Source organism: Haplochromis burtoni, unplaced genomic scaffold (assembly GCF_018398535.1).
Source record: "Haplochromis burtoni strain Fernald_Lab_line unplaced genomic scaffold, NCSU_Asbu1 Contig_72, whole genome shotgun sequence".
Taxonomy (NCBI): domain Eukaryota; kingdom Metazoa; phylum Chordata; class Actinopteri; order Cichliformes; family Cichlidae; genus Haplochromis; species Haplochromis burtoni.
In genome coordinates this window covers 2,018,297-2,038,865 of record NW_024582433.1, presented here as the reverse complement: position 1 = coordinate 2,038,865, position 20,569 = coordinate 2,018,297, and the positions used below count along the sequence as shown (strand labels likewise).

General features: G+C 39.0%; 1 protein-coding gene across 1 annotated transcript in view; it reads left to right on the top strand.

The window, feature by feature from the left end:
• Nucleotides 1–20,569, top strand: part of LOC102288892 (astrotactin-2) — a 292,853-nt gene that overhangs the window by 244,628 nt on the left and 27,656 nt on the right. Inside the window, exon 20 of the mRNA XM_005930128.3 lies at nt 12,617–12,758. Coding sequence (XP_005930190.1) covers nt 12,617–12,758 — 142 coding nt within the window. The remainder of the gene's footprint in view (nt 1–12,616; nt 12,759–20,569) is intronic.

Genomic DNA, 20,569 nt, shown 5'->3' with positions numbered 1-20,569 from the left:
GATTTGAATGACGTAATGTGCCACCCTTTTGGCTTAGGTTTTTCATCCTTAACAACTTCCTGCATGAATAGATGCAATCATAAAGTCCTTGAAAATCTTTACAGTGAAAGCTCTCTTCCTCCAAGCTAATATTCATAAATGTTTCTGATGTGACTCCGTCTTGCCTGGTGATGCGTATTGATTCTACACCTCAGTTACCTCATAATTGGTAAAGGGGATCTGTGTTTACTGGAAATTTCATGTCAAAGTTTGAGTGTGTTCTTTGGAAGTGCCTTATTCAGTTATAAACCCTCCATCAGTACGGTTGGTGGCGTAAGAACCAGCCACGTTAGCTCCCTGACTTCTTGTTTCTTATGCCACTTCTATGCCTCTCCCTAATTTCTTTTTCTTAGCCTGCTCTACTTGCACTGTATTTGGCTGTGAATCCAGGAAAAGACAATATTATTTTTACATATGGTAGGGCTGTTGTACTAACTATTATAAACAAAAAAGGCCTTAAAAATAAAAGCAGGTAACAAAATACAATGCGATGTATGAAGTCTGTCAATAGCATGTCTTCCTGCAACCTTAAAACTTTCATCGGGGCCTGAGAAACAGCCCACAACTGAGTTTATTTGCACTTTTTATATATATCATTTGTTGCCATTTGTCTCCGTTCACTCCTTTTCCTCCAAGAAGCATTTATTTTGTAACGTTAGCCATTCTAACCACATCTGTACAAGCCATTAGGAACCAATTTTCTTAGCTTATCCTACTTATCAGTACTTTTTGAAAATTTGTCACTTTTTTTTAAGGCTTCACCCTGGTCCCTCACAAATCATGAGTAGTAAGGATAGCAGATGAGCCCTTAGTGCATTTATCTTGTTGTTTATGTGGACAACGCTGTACTAGCAACCCTAAGGGCTTAAATACAATCACGTCCATAGTAGATACCTCTGTGCTATTCTCAAAAGCCTCCAGTTTGCACATAGTAAAACGGGAAATGTTAGCTGGAACCCAGAGTTTATATTGCTACAGTAGAAGTTGGGAAACGTGTGGTTTAAATAACTTGAGAGGTGACACATTGCTGTAGAAGTAATTTGAAATATTGTGTTGTTTTTGCTCCAACTACCTATTCCAGTCAGACTATACTGGCATGCAAAAGAGAATTCTTATAGTTCTGAGCGATTACTGGGGAATCCCGTCCCCAGAATGTGTATCTGCAGTGTGTTAACAGAGACGCCGCCATGCAAAATGCATCCACAGTGATGCACCAATCAGAATCAAAAAATACTGTTGTAGAGTATAGGGCTCTGCAGTTAATACAATTTTCCAGTTATTATTTTCACTTCTGATGAGTATGAAAATAAAACATACAAGATAAAAGAAATGACAGTGCAGCGCTTCATTTTGCAGTGATGCTCTTGATTTGTCTTGTGTTATAAATCTGGCCCAGCGTTTGTCTTTACAGCAGCGCGCTTTCACCCTGCCAGACTGGGGTACAAGCCAAGATGGTGGAAAGAGTGCCTTTGAATTATCAGTTATTTATATTTCAAGGAAATTGACAGTCAAAGCATCTTTGTAAAGTCAACTCTCAACCGGTGAGCCATGTTTTCCTTCAGGGGCTTCCAAAGAATTGTGTCACAACTTACAGATACGCAACTTATGTTAGAAAATGTCTATCTTATTGTAAAATATAGCATGTAGGCAAGTGAAGCGAGGAGTTAATAACGACTGGAACAGGGAATTCTACACTTGTGTGCCTTGTGCACAACATCTGTTACAAAGATAAAAAGGTTTTAATGGGCAACCTCTAAACATGAAAAATGATCCTGATGGGCAGTCAAATTAAAATGGATATCTCTGTGACCTCTGGTGACCGCCACAGAAAGCAATTAACTACTCATATTATCTGTTAGAAACAGAATCAAATTTGAGGAAATCCCTGAACATTAGTGGCACTTTTTGTTTTGGTTAAAACACTATTTCTGTTTTAATCTTCCATCTGAATATGGGGTGATAGCGCCATTAAAATCCGTCAGTATAATATGGCTAAGGGTAAACTAATATAGGGAATAGCCCTCCTGCCTCTAAATATTATTTACTCTCCTGATCAGGAATGGATGTGTTTAAATCATTGACTTCAGACTCAGGCTCAAGCCTCTAGATGGCACACCAATGCAGAGGCAGTGTTCACAAAGAAGTCAGCACAGCACTAATGGGTCAAACCAGATGTGAAAAATAAGATAATCACAGATCGTAAGAGATTTTGCATAAACTATTAAAACACTAGAAAGTCTAGTTTTAATACAACCAAACGTTGACACAGTGATAGAGTGACAGAGAATTAGTATACTGTATACTCTATACTGAAGGCACATCCATTTTAACTTGTGCCTGAAGTAATGGTAAAGTAATTAAGGTGATACTTTTATGATATTTGTTAAGAAGGATAAGGATGGTAAGGAACTGACCTGGTTTCATTTAAGCTATGTGGCACCAAAGCCCGAAACTCAGCCTGCTAAACTTTTTTTTTTTTTTTTTTTGCAAAATGATGCAAGACAGTGTTTTGAAAGTGTGGGAATAAATAGTGACATATTTGCAATATGATGTTCTTGTTTCTCAGCTATGTTTCTTGTCGATCTCCCTGGGAGTTCTTTAAAAAAAAGTGAAGCACAAACAAAGAAGGGAAAAGAAAAATCTTACTAGTGCCTCTTTTTTTGGCTAAACACAGACGGTTTGGTTTCCATCATCACATTTGTACCATTCCTGCATTATCTTCTCAGCTGCTAATTTCAGTCGCTTGTCCTTAAATCACAGTTGTGCTGATGTGACACTTTTTTTGTGAGCGCGTTCATAAGCGTAGCACTGTGCTTCCCGCAACCCTCGCACAAATGCACACACACTTGGTGCTAATTAAAAACCTGTGAGTCTGTGTGTTGCGTCACTGCTGTGTGACACCTGATTTTGTGGCATGAAAAAAAAAAATCTCAGAGGGCATGGCAGACTGGAACAATTACAGGACTGACAGGAACACGCGCACACAAAAACAGAAGAGATTGTCTGAAAATGTGGAAAGTCTCTCTGAGAGACGCAGATACAAAAAAAGAGAAGACAACGAGGAAAGAATAAGACAGAGCACAAGCTGGAGGAGAGAGAAACCAGACAGCAGCAGGACTAAGGGTTACACAGCAATGATGTCACCTCACGCTGGCACTGTTGGACTCAGAAATGGATTAGCCATTTGATCTTTGCCCTTTTTTTAGTTCCAGTTTCCTCCTTCTAGCTTAACCAGCCAGCTTATTGGGATAAATAACACAGGGATGCTCCACGGCTTTGCTTACATCTATTATCACATGTCTCGTACTTCTACATACCTATCCTCTTTCCTCATGTCGCCCTTTTTTATGTGATCAGAGCTAGTGGTATCCCCCTCCCCTGTTTATGTGACAGCTCCATCATTGGTTGAGACCAAGAATGCACCCCAATGCGTCGATAAGCCCTCATTCAAAGAGATTGAATTATATGGAGATAAAGGGTGTCCTTGAGCATGGTTGCAGATAACAGATTGGAGTGACACAGCTGACTCTCTTTGTTTTGTTAATTAAAGATGACCTCATCGCTAAAAATGGACGCTGTGCACCTCCTCGTCACGAGCTTCGCCATCAGCAGATTGCAGATTGCAGGCAGGGGGCCAAGGGCTTTCTGCAGTCCCTTTCCCTTTTTGCTTCCTTTCCCATTTTGCCTCTTCACACACATATTGTTAGTCTCTCTGTCTTCGCCACAGGTCTCTCCATCTCTCATTAATTACAACAATCATTCAATGTCCCCAAACTCTCGCTAATGGAAGTGCACTGGAATTATGGAATTATTACTAAGACAAGATAAGGATGCTGCCTCTCAGTTCCTTCCTTTTCATTCATCATTGTTTGTTGCAGGCTGTTTTGTCCCCATTATTTATAATGAGATATTTGTCTGTTTGACACAGTTTGTGCCTGGGCTTGATCTTTGTTGAATTTGGTGGCGACGAAAAAATCAATTTTAAAATGCATTTATGCATTAAATTAGGATTGATTAGTTGTTTTTGCAAATTTGGGGCATATGCAGGCACAAAATGGTAGAAATAAATATGCACTCTGAATAGAAACCCATGCTTATCAAGGAAAGACTACAAGCAAGCCTGCTGAGATTTTTTTGCAGCTATTATAATCACTGACTGGACAATTTGGTTACCATCGTGTTTGTGCTCCAAATAAAGTCAAGCTATAGGCCCTGAGTCTGTTTATATTTACATGTAAATTTACAGGTAAACTGACATCATTTACAGTATGCATTATCTAAATGTGATATCAAACACTATAAAATCGTGTAAGATATTCTTTATACAAAGGTTTTTTTAAAATCAGTGTTGTAATTTCAATATTGACACAATATTGACAAAATGAGAGGGAAATGCTGATTTAGGTGGGCAATTGTTTTTGTTGGACTGTATGGTGTTATATAGGAAGAGACACAGTAGAAAGCTAACATTCTGAGAAAGAGGAGCATGAAGGAGAATCATGGTTTTGATTCCCATCTTGCAACAAAAACATATCGTTAAAGAGAAAGGCAAGATAACTACTTAAAGGAAGGAAAGCTCAATGACCTGGAACAATAAACAATGTTTAATCTACACACCGAACTTATGCAGATGAAATGGCTGGAAGTAGAGCTGAGAGTGCCATGACGCAAGAGCTGGAAAAAAAAAAGAAATGGCAACTTATTAAGTCCGTTTAAAGCAAGAAAATTGCAATTAAATGTATCACTGTCGTAGCCAACACACCCCACCCTGAATAGACACCAACAGTTCCTGTTAGGGTTGTTAATAGCACAAGACTGTGCTACTAAGACAAGTGAAGAACCTGAGCGGGATGAACATCTCAAAAAAAGAAAAACACTGCTATTGGGAGACAAACTTAATGAAACAAAATAAGATACACTGATCATGGAAAATAAATTGTTAAAGCGATGATACAAATAAATGGAACCCCTGTGGAAGCCAAAGTTTTGATGGTAAAATAACTCAGTCTTGGACTTGGATCAATGCCAGTGACATCATGGGATATTTATATCTGGGAAATTGGATGTTAGTGGCTTGTGTGAATATTAGTTGTGATTGTGTAGAGGAGTAAATCAAAATTATTATGTATACTTTGTTGTTCCCTATCAATTCCATACATTGTGTACGTTTAGCAGTATAGGGACACATACAAAGCAGTTTATGTGCTATAAAAAAAGTTATAAGAATTATAAATAGATCATTCAAACACTTACACATGAAGCTCACACATCAAGCTTCATTCACAATAGAAAATATTCCCTCTTTTTTTTCCATTGCCCGTGTTGCCTTTTGAGAATAAAAAGGAAAAAAAGGAAAAAAAGGAAAAAAAAAAGTTAAAATTGTCATTCATCTCTACTCTAAAAATATTTCCATTTTTCATGTATACTCAGTCAAATCTCACTAAGCGTCAATGTCCAGAAACACAATGCCCGTGCTGGCCACTGTGTTTGCTGACACAAGTGGTTTTAGTTTAATGCCTCCCTACACAAGTCTCCTCACAGTGTTGTATAACAGCACTAGTTAATGCCATGAGTTCACACTATTCTCCTTGTCAGGTAAAAGATGGCACTGCAAATCAATTCTTCAAACAGTGCAGCACAACAACCAAACAGCCTGTCAGTACTGACACCTCTTGTCTTAATTCAGATTCAGCAGGAGTGCCAAAAGGACAAAGCAAAGCCAAAAGCAATAAAAATGACCAGACGTGGTACAGATGGCCCTACGAGGCCATTAGTCTGTAAGAAAGCAACCCCTTCTGAGCCAATTTCTTGCTATGTAGAAAAGGTAAGGTAAGGTCACTGCCTAACAGATTTTAATTCACGGGTAGTCATAGCCAGTGTGCCACATCGTTCTGAAAAGGAAACAAACAAAAATAAAGAATCTGATAAACATCCAGAGCACGTGATATCGCATATCTTTAATAGCTCAAGTCAGATCAAATTTTTTCAACAGTAGGAAGTCAAGGCTTGTGTACATGAAACGATTTTCAGTTTGCATGCCACTTTGTCATCTAGCTGTAACCTCATTTGACCTTCTCCCTATAAGAGCTGCCTTTAACAGAACTGTATAACTATGGCAGGCAGGATGCAATTAAACATTTAAATTAATCCTAAAGGAGGATCAAATAATTAATTAATCGGTTTTGTCATTACATCTGCTAAACTTGTTTCTTCATGCTTTCATTCATACCCATATGTTATTTTACATTTAAATATGATATCTTATCTTTGATTAAACTATGGCCTGGGTGAAAACTCAATTATTATTAGCTGGAGGGAAGTTGATTAATTTCAGATAACTGTAAAGCTCTGACGTAATGTTCTTTTTACTCTTGCAAATGAATGTGTTATCAAGATGTAAGCATTCCACTGAGTTTGTCCATAGGATTAGTTCCTGCTCAGCAACAATATGTCATCTCAGCAGACAATGCTTTCAAGAAATAACTTAAATGAGGAAGAAAAGCTTCAGCGAATAGTGTGTTGTGCAGGTTATATTCACTTTGACAAAGCAACACTGTGATTGTAGAAAACATGAATCATATTGAGCAACAATTCCAGTAAAATGAAACGTCACCAGTCTCATTAAAAGAAAAAAAAAGAATTGCATCTGAGATGCTGCAGCTTCCTCTGTGAGGGAAACCAGGACCTGTTCTTGGAGCCAGATCAGGAAGACAAGCTTGCTAACAGCTTTTTTTTATCTGTTTAAAAATATTTTTTTAAAAGGTAGTGTGTTAGGTGGAGTGGTACCAACTAATTTTATTTGGGCTCACCTCTATACAAGGGTTCTGGAAACAAACCGCTGAGAGGGGCTGGACTCTATCCTTATCCAGATTTTACATATAATGAGAGGAACCGGGGAGTTTGTGGGGATACTAACAAGCCACTGGCTGGCTGAGTGCTGCAGTCATGGAATTTGCACTGGAGCGTGAGAGGGTCACCTCTGCGTGACTGAGTCACAGAGAGCAAGGCTCTGGATGGCAAGGCGATTCTGGATGGGATCTTGGATAATGTACTGGAAGAGAGGTCATTTGTAGGAATGGCCTGACCTAAAGCAGAGCACAAGTTTAAATTTTACCAAAGCACTTAGCCCATTGGTCAGTGATTGGACACAAGGTTGAAGAGATTAGCAGAGCTGAACAACTAGTGGTGAGTTGGATCAGATGGCAGGAAAGACTGCTGGACAGAAATGGTAAACCCTGCAGTTACTGAACAGTTAATTGCATCCCAGGGGAGATGGGGGACATAGCATCTGAGTTGGCCATCTTCAAAGACTCAGTTGCAGAAACGCTCATTTAGGAGCTGTGGTCAGAAGGTCATAGCTGCCTGCCATAGAAGGCAACCATTGGTTGTGAAGAAGGCTGGTTGGGCTGGATGACTCCTGAAGCAGTAGTTAAATACTGGAGTGCAGTTATTGTGGTGGCACCCAGATATGGAGACGCTGGAGCAGGTCACACTTAGTTTATATAGTTAGTTAGTTAGTTAGTTAGTTAGTTAGGCACCTAAATTTTATGGTATATGCAGAACAGATTGTAGGACAAAGACAGTTTTTTCTAGTTTTTCTAGTTTTGCCTTTGGACATAGAGTCAATGTGTAACAGTGGTGCAGAACTTTAGCTTTAATTCAGTGGGTTTAACAAAAACGATTATATTAACTTTTGAAGAATTACTGACATTTTTATACTTAGTACCGCCTTGCAGCAAACTTCAGTTGCTGCTTGTTTGTGCGTCCCTTTCAGTTTTTTATCTCACAAACCATACTGTTACTTTTGCAGTATGCTTTGGGTCATCATCCATTCACACTGTGAAATGCTGTCTGATCAGTTTTGCTATGTACAATTTAGCATTTATCCTGATAGTTCTCTCAGCAGCCACATCATCAATAAACACGAGTGACCCAGTTCCACTGAGAGCCATTCATGGCCACGCCATTACATTCCCTGCACCATGTTTGACAGATAATGCGGTATGATTCAGATCATGAGTGTTTCTCTCCTTCATACTTTTGTCTTCCCATCTGGTGCAAGTTAATCTTGGTTTCATCTGGCCAGAACGTTTTGCAGAACTGTGCAGACCATTTTAGATGTTTTTTGGCAAAGTCGAATCCATGTAACCAGTGGTTTGCACCTTGTTGTAAACCATTTGTATTTCCATTCATAAAGGCTTAGTTGTGTAATTGTTTTTCTTAACCATGGAAATAATTCTCTCATCATGCACTTTAGTTGTCTTCTGTGGTCTTTCAAACTTTTTAGTGTTGCTGAGTTAGCCGGTTCAGATTTTTTTTTCCTTTTTTAAGACTGAAGCAGATGGGCGATTTGGACATTCCTAAAATTTTTGTTATCTCTTTGATAGATTATTTTTGATTTTCTACCCTTATTAATCCCTACCTTACTTACACCAATATATCCTTGCAATGAAAAGCTATACTATTGAAATTCAGCACTTTGAAGCAACTACTTATACTTGTTTAATAAAAAAGTGCTTTAGTGTTATTACTCACTTGTATGTAAGTGAATAAGTTCATTTATCAATTCCAATTACATTTTTTCTTCTTCTGATACTTTCAAATTTCCTCCTTGAAGAAAAAATATCTAAACATATCTAATCCATAAACCAGCTCACCTTGACGATTTGCATATACATTCTCATTCAAATAAAAACATATACAGAAAGACAGATACAGCTAATGGCTAAAGCAGTTAGACTGTGCATGAATTAGAAACTGTATGTGAAAGGCTATGTCTGCCATAACAGAATGGCAAGTTTAGTTTAAAGACAGAAAACCCCCACATGTCCCGTTCCACATGTGCACACATTTCCACATCCAAGTTCAGAAGATGCACATAAACGTGAATATAAAGTCCATAGTACATGTGTAGATTTTCTCTGCATACACATTTACTCCTTTATAATACCACAGTTATGTTTTTGTGTGCTGCAATTATTTTTGTTATTGTGTCTTCCACTTGCTGTTACTTATGCTTTCCGTGAAGGAAGGACCTCTTTGATTCTCTTTTCCTCTTTTGCCCTCCCTACCTCCTCCTTTTTGTGTTGTTACGTGCCAAAGTTTTCTGAGAGGGGTATTCCTTGTTTTGTTTTGTTTTTTTCAGAGACTTTGCGCCAGCCTGGGTCAGGAACTGTTTCTGTTGTGGCGCAGCAAAGCTCTTTGAGACATTGTATATGATATCGGTCTGTACAAATAAACTTATCATGACTTGTTTGCAACTACATCATAGTTACAAGGCCAGGATATGTTTGAATCAGAGTGGTTCTTTTGTACACTGTCAGTCAGCCCAAGTCGTCACTTTCCCATGATTTGCTGTTATTTGTTCTTCTCTCTGCTTACTAAAAAGGTCACCTGGCATTTACCATGAGGTTTTAATCGCCATGTAAGCTGGAGAACACGCAAAATGGCTTTTACCGTAATAGAATTTCAGGGGCCTTAATTTTTGCCAGCTGTGAGCTGTTTGGCTTCGGTATTGACAGAAATGTTGACGGACCACAGGCCTACCCATGAGGAACCCTCATAACAATAAATGCTGCTTCTGGGTGTGCTCACATTTCTTATTCTATTGTTAATGGATTGGATTTTGATTATCTTTACCTAATTCTGATATGAAATCACTTACAAGATATCCCCTTTTAAGCTATCGCATTTGAAAGTCTTGAGTAGAAATGAAAAACACGCATAGACACAGCCAAACATGTGCGCCAATATGTGTGCCAATAGCTTGTAAAAAAAACTTCCACTTTAGCAGTTGAGTCATACATCATTTTGCACGTGTGAACATATTCAGTTAATCAGCCCATTCTCTACTCCTAGGGATGCATACACACACAAACCCTCCTCACGTTTCCTCTCCTGTGATACCAGATGAAAATAGACATGCACGTCTTCTCCATACTCTCTAAAACAGAAGGTGGTATGCAAGGGGTTACCAAAGTACACATGCTTGACCCCAATCCTGCACTATGAGTTATGGCAGCAAATTATTCTTCTTGTAGATTTTGGTAATGATCTCTAGAAAATTGTGTTTCAAAACTAGTATGCTAACTTATGTTGATATTGTGAGGCCAAGTTCTAAAACACAAATGTGTATTTTAAGTTCTCTTCAACTCTTTTGTAAGTGGACTGGTATTTATATAGCACGTTTCTGCTCTTACTGATGCTCAAAGCGTGTTAGAAGGAATTTAGAGTTGCTTTCAAGGTAGAGATCAGGCACGGTAATCTGTCTTTATTATTCTGAACAAAATCTGAATGCTTTCAATTTTTGTTAGCTCTGCTTTTTTATAGTTGCATGGTGTGAGCAAAATTTCAGAGTACTCCTCACCACTCTCAAGGTGCCAGAACTGTCAGTGTTCCTATGAAGGATCAGTCTAAAGGACTAGGTTGTGTTGTGCTGTGCTGCATAAATTGTATTGTAAATTAGTAGGGAAAGAGGGTAGGTTCATTGGTTTAACAATTTGTTGTAAGAGTAATTAAAATATTTATTAGTTATGTAATACCCACTATGGTCTTTGGTGACTCTTTGAATTGATAATTGTATAATAATTTGTCTTTTTGATCAGCTAATTAATACCAAATGCTGCTACTTAAATATACGTTCTGTACCGTATGTCCAGTAATACCTTACTAAATCATTAATTAACGTAAACCGAGCACATCCTTAGACTGTCCAAGGAAGCCAGTGTAGCTGGAGGAAACCCATGCAGGCACATGGAGAACTTAAAGTGTTAAGAAAACTCACTTGTGCATCTCTAATACAAGATAAGTGAGTTATGAATTGATGGCAGTTACTGGGTAATCTACTACAGCTCTTTCATTTAATCCTTTCATCTATTTTTACTTGTCACTATTTAATTTATGCAAAAATCATGTCCTAGAAGGTTTGTGTGAATATGCTATTTCAAATCTTCAGAGAGATATTTTTGTTGTCTGCCAAGTTTTTGAAAGTGTCGTTTAAACCAAGCAAATAAAAAAAACAAGAATTTTGTCTTAGCAACAAACAATAACTTACTAGTCAGAGACTAAGCTCTCAGTTTGTCAGTAGCCCTGTCACTTGATTTTTGCAAGTCAGAATAATAATAATAATAATAAAAATAAAAATGACAAATCTCCCCAACTTCTCCAAAAACTTCTGAAGTATACTTTAGTGGCGTTTCAACTTTTTGATTTACCCTGATCATCAAAACATCCACTGACGACATCATTCTTCTCCACGACCACATCCAAAATCATAAAACATAATCATAAAACTCACTGCCTTTTTTCTTGTCCAGCCTCGCTCTTTACTAGTTCTCTCCTGACCTTTTTTTTCTTTTTTTCTTTTACTGAACATTTGTGCATGCTGTGTTTTTTGTATTATTTTTTATTTTTTTAGACTCTGTGATGGAACAGATTTGGTATTTGGTATTATTTGAGTTTTTTTATTGTTGAAAGTTGCTTAAGGTGAAAGATAAAGTTTAATTTCTATTTGAACTGTGCGCTACAGGACATACCACCAACATCCCTGAGATGTTGTTTTGAACAAAACTGATACCAGTATTCACAACTTACTTTCAGCCTCACGTGGACTTTAACAACAATATAAATTAACACAGTTTGAGAGTGATGTTTAGAAAGGTAAGACCTTTGGAGGAGTAATCCTGTAATAGTGCTGGAATGTGTTTGGGGGCAACCTCCTATACACAGAGCTCTTTCTGTGAAAAGGTCAAATCATTCATTCGTGCAGTTCTTTTTCCTCTTCCTTGCAACCTTTTCTTACCATCCCCTTGTGCCCCACCAGCCAGACTCTCTGTGTTTATAATTTGGCACACGTATCATAAGCTAAAATTAAGCTGCCCTTTACCTCATGTAGAAATAGTTTAAAATCCAACTATTTGAGAGCTTTTAAACCACAGTAGTTTGACAGGTCTCGCCTTTTTTCCATCACCCCCATGAGTACTGGAAACTGATGTTGTGTATGCCTGTGTCTAAATGAACAATTGTGCATTGCTTTTCTTGCACAGCTTGTGAAGTAAGCTGTTTTTGAGACACCACTGTGTTCAAGGAGGTGTCAGTGTAATAGCAGCATGTACAATAAGTCAAAATGTGTATGAAATCCTGTTCTCTTTACAGTTCTGTAATGTAATGTGAATGGGTTCCTGACAGTAAAAAGTCCCATTTGTTATGGCCTCGGCTTGAGCAGGCAGAGGTGAAACAACATCATTCAAATTGCACAGTTACAAGAGCTCCATGCCTAAATGTAGAAATCCATTCATGACTAAGCTCGTGTTTTGCACTGTTGTTTTTCTTATGTTAAAACATGTGGTGGAACCAAAACATGTGGGATTGTTTCGCAATAGATGGAACAATAGATAAAATGCAATGTTGAAAGATACGTTTGCAATTGTTCATTTTTTCCCCCCTCAAAATATTTAATAGTAAAACAGGCCAAATAACATTTCCAAAGTGACCTTTTTGTAAGAACCTTTCTTTGGTTCAGACTTCAATTCGTGCTTTCATTGTTTTCCCTTTCCTTCCAATGTTATCTCTTTATAAGGTGAGGTCCTGAGCTTGATGGATGATCTGTTTTCTGGTTTGGGTTCGTCCTGTGTTGTTGCTGGGAGGAGGAGTGGAGACCATCCCCACTCTGTGCTATATTCAGTGGTCTTCAAGTGCCTGGAACCCGACAGCCTCTACAAGTAAGTCTCTTCTTTGCCCTCTGCCTCATTGAACTACACCAAGCCAATGGTGTTTGTCACTGCCTCTTAAGATCAGTGGGCAGAAACATATTCTCTCAATGGCCCTAAAAAATTAGAATTTTACAATGAAGGCCACCATGACAATGAAAATCAAGTTTAGATTGTTTGCTGCTCCATTATTCACCAAGAGCCAAGAGGTAGCTCCACATGTTTAATTTGGCCGGGTTCTCTTGCCGGATGGCCTTCCTGACGCAGCAACAAAGGGATTTGAGTCCCCTTCCAGGATCAAACTGGGGTGCTTTTGCTTGCTATGCAAATGTACAAAACACTACCCTACAGTATATAATACCAGTCGAGCATTTGGAAACACCTTCTGATTTAATGTTGTTGTTTTTTTTTAATTTTCATAACTCTTTAAATTGTAGATTATCACTGAAGGCATCAAAACTATGGAGCAGTTCGAGTATGGAGTTGAAGCAATGTCCAAACAAAAAGCAGTTCAAAAAGAGTTATAACAAAATGATCTTCATGAGTGATAAAGAAAAGGAAAATATTGAAATTCAGTCAATGTCTCTGTTTAGGAAATTTTATTTATGCTCATTGAAACTGGAGGTATTGGTGTGGAGGTAAAGTTATAGGATCACAAAAACATAATGATATGATGTAGTGTCTATATTATATTAGAAATCTGTTCGTCATTATTACTGCAGATTATATCAGTAAGGAAGCTGATTAAATATAGACTGATAACTTATGGCAAAGAGTGGGATTAAATAAGTGTGTACTTCTTCCCACTCCTTTTCGATATGTAACTGAATCACTACAGGTGAAGTAATATTGAAATATATTAGCTTTAATTTGTATCTTTTTTTTCTTCTTTTATTTGCTAAATGAACTTTGTATATTGTTTACATAATCCATACTATGAATGAACACGTATGGAATTATGTAAAAGTGTTAAATAGCTCAAAACATGTTTTATATGCTAGATTCTTTAAAGAAGAATCCCAAACCATTTCGATTGGGTTTAGGACTGTGGAGGCCAGGCCATTTGGCGCAGCACTCCATCACTTTCCTTCTTGGTCAAATAGCTCTTACACAGCCTAGAGGTGTGTTTGGGGTCATTGTCCTGTTTGACAAATAAATATTCACCTTTTCTGCACCGCACAAAGACACGGTGGGTGGAACCAAAGATCTCAGATTTCGACTCATCAGACCAAAGCACAGATTTCCCCCTGGTCTAATGTCCATTCCTTGTGTTTCTTGGAACAACAAAGCTCTAATGCTTGTTGCTTTTCCTTAGTAGTGGTTTCTTTGCAGCTATTTGACTATAAAGGCCTGATTCATGCATTATTAGTGTCCTCTGAACAGTTGATGTGGAGATGTGTCTGCTACCGGAACGCTGTGTGGCATTTATCTGAGGTGCTGCTAACTTGCGATTTCCGAGGCTGATGACTTGGACTGATGAATTTATCGCCAGTAGCAGAGGTGACTCTTGGTCTTCCTTTCCTCATGTGAGCCAGTTTTGTTGTAGTGTTTGATGGTTTTTGTGAATGCACTTGGGGACACATTCAAAGTTCTTGAAGTAATGATAGACTGCCGTTCCTCTTTACTCTTTACTGTACTAACCTGACTTCTGCACAACACAACTGATGGTCCAAACCCCATTAATAAGGCAAGAAATTCCACAAATGAACCCTGACAAGGCACCCTGACAGGTGACTACATCATGAAGCTCATCGAGAGAAGGCCAAGGGCTTGCAGCGCTGTCAAAAAAGCAAATGGTGGCTACTTTCAGGAATCTAATAATCTAAGCTTATTCAGCCTGTTTTCATCCACAGGGTGTCAAATATGGCTTCTGTCAAAAAGCTATTTTTCTGTGTTTCATAGATAACTACAAGGTGTACTGTGTGACTCATGCTTGAAAAAGACCCCTGTAGTGTCAAAGTTTCACACACTTGATAGGATCATTTCTCACCATTTAGGTTTAAAGTAACCAGTAACCTTGTATTTCTTAGTGCCTTAACTAAACCAAAAAACTTTGAATACTTAAACATAACCAGACAGTGAGTGAAAGAAATTTTAAGGCTGGTTCAACTTTCCAAATGTAACATGAGTCACAGTCTCCTGGTTGTATCATCCAGATCATTTTAGTCCTAAATGCTTGAATATGTTTCAAGATGTTTGAAGACATTTCACTTCTAATCTGAGAGGCTTCCTCAGCTCCAAAAACTGATGGGGAGTTCCAAGTAATTCATCCATTATAATTTTGTCCTCTTTGGAGGTGATCCTGAGAGTTATTTACTCCCCAGTCATCATGTGAATCGTGAGGGGTCACATGAGCCAAGGTGTGAATTAAGCCATTGGTCATTGCAGTCACAGGAATCAAGGTGTGAATCCTTTGTAAGCCATTGCCTCACTGTGCCATTGTGTGAGATATTAAGGGTCACATGTTCGAGGTGTGAGTAGGGGTTGAAATGCCTGGGAAGTGATCTCAAGACTGCCTTTCAAGTAGCTGATAGTTGGTGTTGGAGGCCACCTCTTATGTTCAATAATAGTTGTTCCCAGTGGACAAAGTTGGCCTCCTCTATTTCTCACTCAAATCATTTGTCTCCTTGGTCCAAACTTTGGAACTTTTCAAACCTTGAAAGTGTGTATTTTTTGTCCTTTGAATGCACATGAAGGAGAAAGGACACTTTGTGCTGAGGATTGTTATCTCTCGACGTGAAATATTGCTGCAGCCTTGTGTTTAAGCACCACCATCACGTCACCTCACCTCACATATCCTGTCTTCTTTTTTTCTACCTAACCGGTCACAGCCACCCCTCCCTGAGCCTGGTTCTGCTCGAGGTTTCTTCCTGTTTAAAGGGAATTTTTCCTTCCCACTGTCGCCAAAGTGCTTGCTCATAGGGGGCTGTTGGATTTTTTCTCTGTATGTATTATTGTAGGGTCTACCTTACACTATAAAGTGCCTTGAGGCGACTACTGTTGTGATTTGGTGCTGTATAATTAAAATTGAATTGGAGCCTATCCCAGCTGCCATAGAGTGAGAGGGGAGGCACACAGGCCACCAGTCTGTCACATTGAGACAGACTAAAGTTTATGACAGTTCAATTAGAGAAAAACTGAACAAGTTTTTTTGAACACCTCAGGCCACGGTTGTCTGGCCCTAATGCACAGTGCCGCTTTTGGTGAAAAACAATATTACTAGTCATTCAAGGTAGTCGAGGTCTGATGAAAAAGGCCTGTTTTTTAACCATTTGATCTGGGCATATATCTAAAAAAAACAAAAAAATACAAATTAAACTCGCACGTTACAGTGCTCCAGTCAAACTCTAGAAGTCAACCCAATTGAAATGCTGTGGAATGACCTTAAATAAAGAGTTATGCATAAAAGAATGCCTGCAGATTTTAATAAACTGAATCAATGCTGTAAATAAGGGAGGGAAGAAAATTTCTCTGCAACAAAGTGAAAGACTGATAAGGTCACACAGAAGCAATTTCTTCAAGTTATTGCTGCTAAAGGTGGTTTGTCAAGCTACTGAAGCATGGGGTTTGCTTAGTTTCACAGGACTGCATATAGTCCTGTAAGCTCAGCTAACACTGATTTAAAGGTTATTATAAGTTGTCATTATTAAAATTCAAACGTCATCAGAGATTGCAGTATGTCACCAAGAGAGCATACTCATTTAAATTTGTATGTCATTCTCTGGCACATTTCTGGGTTTCAAATCATAATTTATTGCAACTAAATCGATTTGTCTCATTTTTATGATGTTCATTTTTTTCCATTACCATAGAGTTTAAAAACCTTCCATTAAGCACTATGTTGTGATTATATTTTCAGCTTAACAAAACAACAATAGGCAAATACCAGCAATTCCACATCCTCCCCGGATAGGGCACACTTCCTACTACATATATTATTTTTGTTTTAGTGGGTACATTTTTGTTACTTTCTCCTCAGCAACAGCTGGACTGACTTAACCAGGGTTGCATACTTATTGTCAACACTGCAGATGCTTCCATTCTGTAATGTTCTCAGTCACGATCAGAGGTTTTAAGAAACAGCATTTTTAAATTCAAAGAACAAATTCAACACAATTGCAGTAGTAATTTTGCAGTACCTGAGCATCTAAGATTAAATAAAATTCAGTTAAAACTGCATCTCAGCAATTTTGCTCTTATTATTTTTCTGTAGGTAGAAATGTGTAGTAAAAGTGATTATTTAATTTATTATTTTTATATTATTTTGAATACTGTAGCTTTACCAATAGCACTTAACCAGAGAGTGGTTTGTTCATGGTGTAATCAAGAGTCATGGTGCCCTGGTGTCTTGTCTTCACTAATCAATAAACTAATCAATTATCTGTGCTCTATGCACATTAATATAAACCCACTTTGTTAGGTACAACTGCTTATTAGGGCAAATATGTAATCAGCTAATCAAATGGCAGCAGCTCAGTAGATTTAGGCATGTAGACATGGCCACGATGATCTGCTGAAGTTGAAACCAAGCATCAGAATGAGGAAGAAAGGTGATTTACTTAGAACATGGCACGGTTGTTGTCGAACCTTGAAGCAGATGGTCTACAGCAGCAGAAGACCGCACTGGTTGGCACATCTGTGTGCCCATCTTCTGATAGTTGCTTTCAGCAGGATAGTGGGCCATGTTGCAAAGTTCATCTTATTAAATCATCTTAAACTGCTTATTTGAACATGACAATGAGTTTTCTGTATTTAAACAGCCTCCATTGTCACCAGATCCCAATCTAACAGAGCACCTTTGGGATGTAGTGGAAAGGGAGATTCACATCACGGATGTGATCGTGTCAATATAGAGATTGACAGACCACGTGACTTTCGCGCATTGCATGCCGTGAACTCGTGGCAAAACAATCCAAGTACCGCATCAAATGCAAGCATTTGCAGCACCGCAAAACGTTCATTCTTCGGTTCCAATAAATTCTTGCTTTTTCTTTGCCCTCAAAAAGGTATGTACAAAACGAAGGAGAACAATGCCGGTCCGTACAAAGACAGACTTGATGAAAAGTCAAAGAAAAGATACGAGGAAAAAAATCAAACCAGTGAAAGGGTCAGACCCTTACGAGCACACAGAGGGACAAAATACGTTAGCGTGCTGCCCAACTTTCACCACGCTCAGATTTATAATTATACATTCTTGGAGTGAGTGCATACACTCATGAAGTTTAGTAACTTCAGGTCACTGCAACAAGCCCAGGAACAGTTTATCGATGGATGGGTACAGGAACTTGAAATGCACCGTGTAGAAAGTAAAGACCATCGTACGTATCATAAGTTTACCAGTCTCACAAATCGTCTTCATAAATACACATTTGTTAACCGTTTATTAATAGGACCTTTGAGCTCAACGGTAATTAATTAGTAGTGGAAATAATTTCTGGTACGCATTACAGAAATGTAGCAGTGACAATAATATTGTATGCTGTAATCGCACTGGACAATTAGTGATACAAAACAACTGTTTTATCCTGTGAATAAAAGTATATGTTTTTGTCAATGTACCATAATAACAGAAGCGAAACGCAATATTGTGTCAGGACAATTCACTATTTATGCACAATAAACAAAGGAGCATAGCGCGACAATTTCTGTTCAGCGCCAGACTTGCTTGTAACCTATATCACTAATTATGTTAAGAAAAATGACGCATTAACTACAACAGCAGACTGACCTGTGTGGGAATGCTTGGAGCAGACTAACCTGTGAGCTGGAGGGTTCTGGGATGTTATATTTGGTCTTTGAATGGCTGCAATACAGGCCACCCGTCGCCTCTTTGTTACTTCGGAAACACGGCTCGAACAATTTCTCTTCAACGACGTAATCCGATAACAACCGATCTCTTTACCCGTCGGCTTCCTGTGGCTGTCATGCGACCGGCTATTGCAGTTAATAATACAACAGCTTCTTGCCATTTTTTGTGTTTCTTTTTATCGCTGTATAACTGATTTCAATTGAAAGCCTGCGTGCGCTAGTACCTCTTGCCACGAGTTCCCAGAATTCTTTGCGGTTTTACCCCTGAGTGACGTCACATTTTCAATCTCTATGGACCAAAATCTCTGAGGAAGATTTCCGAAACCTTGTTGAATCTGTACCACAAAGAATTAAGACAATTCTGAAGGCAGATGGGGTTCCAACCAGGTACTAACAACATGTGCTTATTAAAGAGGCTGGTGGATTTATATATAATTCAGCCTCTAAAGCTACAATAAAGTCCCACTCTCCTGTGGGGTAAAAAAAATTCATGAACCAAGTTTTTTTGGAGAGCTGATTAAAAACAGAGTTAAGTAAGAATCTGTGAGGACAACAATAATGTTTATCTGTAGAAGTCCTGCTTCCACTAACAAACACCAATATTAAGGGCCCAAGCAGTTTACTTTGTAACACTGGTATCTTTGCTTAGACATTCTCAGCAGTGTTGTTTTTCTGTGATAAGAGCACAGCTTACGTCTGAATTACGTCTGAGGACACTTTTTTTGCAGGCAACTCCACTTGTCTTAATCAAGGCCCTGATAAGACCTCTAATGGTATTGGCTTTATACTTGATCATTACCAAGGCTTCTAGGGCCCTAATGTTTCATTGCAGACTAAAATGCTCTACAAAAAGTTGGAGCCACATTCCAGAAAATGTAATTTCAGAAAACAAACAATGTACTGGATAATCTAACATTATTTATGTGAAAACTCATTGATACCAAAAAGTCAGATAGTAAAAGTCGCATGTGTTCAGCCAGACTTTATTTGTCCGGGTAGAAAATCATTCTTTATAATGTCTAAATTTACTTGTTGGGCTTTCAGCTTTCGTCACCATGTACTACCTTCAAACGTCTATGTTGTGTTTGTTTATGCAAGTAAGTGGGCTAATCAAAATGCTATCTTCTGTATACAGAGTGGGGTGAGACTTTAATGAGCTGGACACTAGATAATAAATCATGAATTTGAATCGAACAGACTGTAAAACAACTAAAAACTATACATTTATTACCGTTTTAGATAGTCAACATGTAGAAGCCTAATTCAGATGTGTTTTTAATTATGTAAGAAACACTATTTTTGCTCCTTCCTGTTTTTAATGAATAAGTTGGTATAATATCTATACTATTACTCTCTGAGTCACTTGACAAAACCAAACAAAAAGAAGCTCCAGTGATCCAAACGAATGTCCAAAACACAAACATACATACTGGAGTCCATGAACAGGGTCCCAAAACATAGTTCAGGAGGCCGGCCCAGAGGCTAACAACTCAGGAGACTACAACAATTCATCTCCGGAGGCAGACCACGCGGAAGGCAGTGGCGGCGATACAGGCGAAGGAAATCTGGAGGCCGACCACGCGGAAGGCGGTGGCGGCTGTGACAGAAGTCCGGAGGCCGACCGTGCGGACGGCAACGGCGGCAACGTAGACGAAGCCAGTCCGGAGATTGCCCACGACGGTGATGGCATCCGGCTGGTGGCCCAGAAAGTGGCCAGCAATGCTGAGGTACTGGACGTACCTTGGTCGGTGGTGCAACAACCGCAGGGCCAGGCGAGGCAGACGCAGAGGCCAGACCAGGCGACGCTGAAGAAGCGGAGGCCGGACCAGGCGACGCTAAAGCTGATGCGGAGGCTGGACCAGGCGAGGCGGAAGAGGCTGCCGCTGGACCAGGCGACAGCGAAGCTAAAGCTGGACCAGGCGACGCGGAAGAAACTGCTGCTGCAGAAGGTGGATGAAGCTGCTGGTAGCTGGACGGGCCCCTCGGGCCCCCGAGCTGACGAGGCATGAGGCTGG